At 42.3% G+C, this 2,655-nt stretch overlaps 1 protein-coding gene across 1 annotated transcript in view; it reads right to left on the minus strand.

Moving 5' to 3' along the window:
• Positions 1 to 395: 395 nt before the first annotated feature.
• 42sp43 (P43 5S RNA-binding protein) overlaps positions 396 to 2,655 on the minus strand; it is a 4,707-nt gene continuing 2,447 nt past the window's right edge. The window contains exons 6-9 of the mRNA XM_014022901.1: positions 1,315 to 1,395; positions 1,008 to 1,237; positions 886 to 939; positions 396 to 814 (exon numbers count right to left, since the gene is read on the minus strand). Of these exons, the coding sequence (XP_013878355.1) occupies positions 554 to 814; positions 886 to 939; positions 1,008 to 1,237; positions 1,315 to 1,395 (626 nt within the window). The 3' untranslated portion in view covers positions 396 to 553. The remainder of the gene's footprint in view (positions 815 to 885; positions 940 to 1,007; positions 1,238 to 1,314; positions 1,396 to 2,655) is intronic.

Genomic DNA, 2,655 nt, shown 5'->3' on the forward strand with positions numbered 1-2,655 from the left:
CGCTCACACTGAGGACCTATCCACGTCATTTACCCAGAATGCTTTGTGTGTAAATAAAATGGCTCCGTCAGTGATAAAATATATTTTTAAAAATTTAGTTAACTAAGCAGCCTACAGTATTTTTAGTCTTTATTTTACAGTTAAATGTTTGTCAAATAAAGTCCAATGTTACAACTTATCAGGGATCCCTTTAAAGCCTCAGCCAGCCCCTAAAGTTTCATCTGATTCAGCTTTTAAGTCATGTGCAGCTCTTTGTTCATAGTTAATGAGCTCCAACATGTTCAGCAAATGTCAACCAATTCATGCAGCCAAAGCAGAGAGGAGAGCAGCTGTTTGAGTGGGCCAGCAGCAGAAAAATCAGCCTGAATAATCAGCTCGACACCAGAACAGACAAGTGCAACTGAGCAAAACTGAACTCATTTTATTGGGTCGAYACATAAAATAAAATCACTTTGATTAAATTTACAACCACGTTGAATCACATGAACAAAAAAACTGCTCTGGAACTAAAAAGACCCAATTCTGATATGAAAACCATTTCTCCTGCAGATGTTCAGCTGGTCACCGGCGCAGCCTCGGGAGCCTCCACAGGACGGCTCTGCTTCACCTTGAACAGGTCCCGCAGGTTGACCTCGGGGTCCACRTGGTGCGGGATCTTCCTCTCGTTGAAGAGGCCCGACAGGTCGGCCTCCACTTTGGAGCGTCTGGAGACGCACATGCGCAGCGTGAAGAGGCGGCGCAGGTTCTCCTCCACAGACGGCTGCTGGCTTCCATTCAGACGCTTCTGCCAGGGTTTCTTGGGCTTCCTGCGTTTCTGGAAAACACGCAGAGAGAATCTCAGCAGGTTTAAAGAAATCAGATTTCTTTAGATTCGTGTGGATTTACCCTCAGAGCTGCGGCACTTGGATCATGGCGAAGGAGGTGTCTGTCCATGCTCTCCTGTAAATTCAAATGTTTATAATCAGTCGTGCTTTTTAAGTTACTTTAACTTGCGCGTTTTTACTCACCCGCATTGCAAACGTGCGTGGGCAGCCGGGGAAGGAGCATTTGTACTTGAGGAGCTGCAGGTGAACTTTGCGGATGTGGTGCTCCAGGTTAAAGGTCGTGGAGAAATAGGCCTGGCACTCGTCTCGGGGGCACATCAGCACGGGCTTCAGGGACGCGTGTTTCCGTTTGTGCTGCCGGAGAGCGTCYGCCTTCTTGAACACCTTCTTACATACCGCGCACGTGAACGTGGCTGAAACAATAAAGATCTGCATCAGCTAAAACCGAAGATATTTGGAACGTTTCACACCGTGAGGTGCAAACATTTACCTGCATGTTTGGTCATGTGCTTCTGAAGCTTGCTCCAGGTGTGCTCCAGCACCTGACAGTTCGGATGATGGCATCGGTAACCTGCAGAGAGGAGTATTACAGGTTCTTGTGGTCTAATCTGAGAAAATCATTTTAGACCGTCAGCAGGGGCGGAGCTAGACTTTTGTGCTGGGGGGGACACAAACAAAAGCACTCGATTTGAAAATTCAAACGGCCACCATATTTCAAAATTACTTTTTCAGCAGTTTTAAAATAGAAATTTGTGGTCAGAGCAAAGGAGCAGAAAAACATGCTAAAAGCTACTTAACCTCCTATTCAGCCATTTTTAGACATACAAAACTGAAGATCAGTGTAGAAGTAGCCAAAAATAATCTTAACCAAATTCAAGATTACCACAGCTAACTATAATTCTGCTATTTTAAGACTTAATAGCCAATAAACTTGTCGATGCTAATACCAAATTAAGCTGACCAGTAATGCTAATTTTACAAAAAGCTATAATTCAGCCATTTTTAGACATACAAAATGGAAGATTGTAGAAGTAGCCAAAAATAATCAGCCAAATTCAAGATTACCACCCCAGCTAACTAAGTAGGGATGTTGACATTTCGTCAGCAGCTGCTGCCATTTTCTTCCCAAACTGCAGTGACCAGATTTTGTAAGGCTGCTCGGTGCGTTTGCTTGTAATTTCCTCCTGCTTCGTTATTTCTATGAATTTCAACAAATCGGGCTGCCGTCAGGTAGTTAGCTACAGCCTCGTCTTCGAGCTTTTAATTTGTTGATGCGTTTTGAAGAGACACTTTTTTTGAAAAGAGGATCAAAGTAAATCACCCGAGTTTTTCTAGTGACCCCTTAAAGAGATAAGCTGCCATGAAGAACATTTATTTTATCTGCCCTTGTTCCAAATTTGATAATGATTTGAAACGTTGAAGTATGTTTATTTTAATCCGGAGTAGCGCTTGTTGCAAAGTGTTTTGATGCTCGTCTTCGTCACCTGACACATTTAASACGCTGTCATTGGTTGAGGAGCTTTGTTTACAAAACAGATGTCCACATGGTTTTTAAAATGTTTGAATTTCCTTACATTCTAAGACATTAAGTTGCTTTGATGCTACAGTTTGCCTTGTAATGTTATTTTACACCTTTTCTGCTACTTTTGAATTGGCTATTATTAAGTTTTTAGTTTTTTAGAATACAAGAGGCTTCCTACAAAACCAGAATGGGAATCTTTTCCTAAAATTTCATGGCGATATCTTGAACACTGAGGAAGTTATGAGCAAAATTAGAAAACAGCAGGTGAAATGGTCACATTGGGCCTCATGCAAGAACATGTTCGTATTC

This window comes from Austrofundulus limnaeus, unplaced genomic scaffold (genome assembly GCF_001266775.1).
Source record: "Austrofundulus limnaeus strain Quisiro unplaced genomic scaffold, Austrofundulus_limnaeus-1.0 Scaffold4, whole genome shotgun sequence".
NCBI classification, from domain to species: Eukaryota; Metazoa; Chordata; class Actinopteri; order Cyprinodontiformes; family Rivulidae; genus Austrofundulus; species Austrofundulus limnaeus.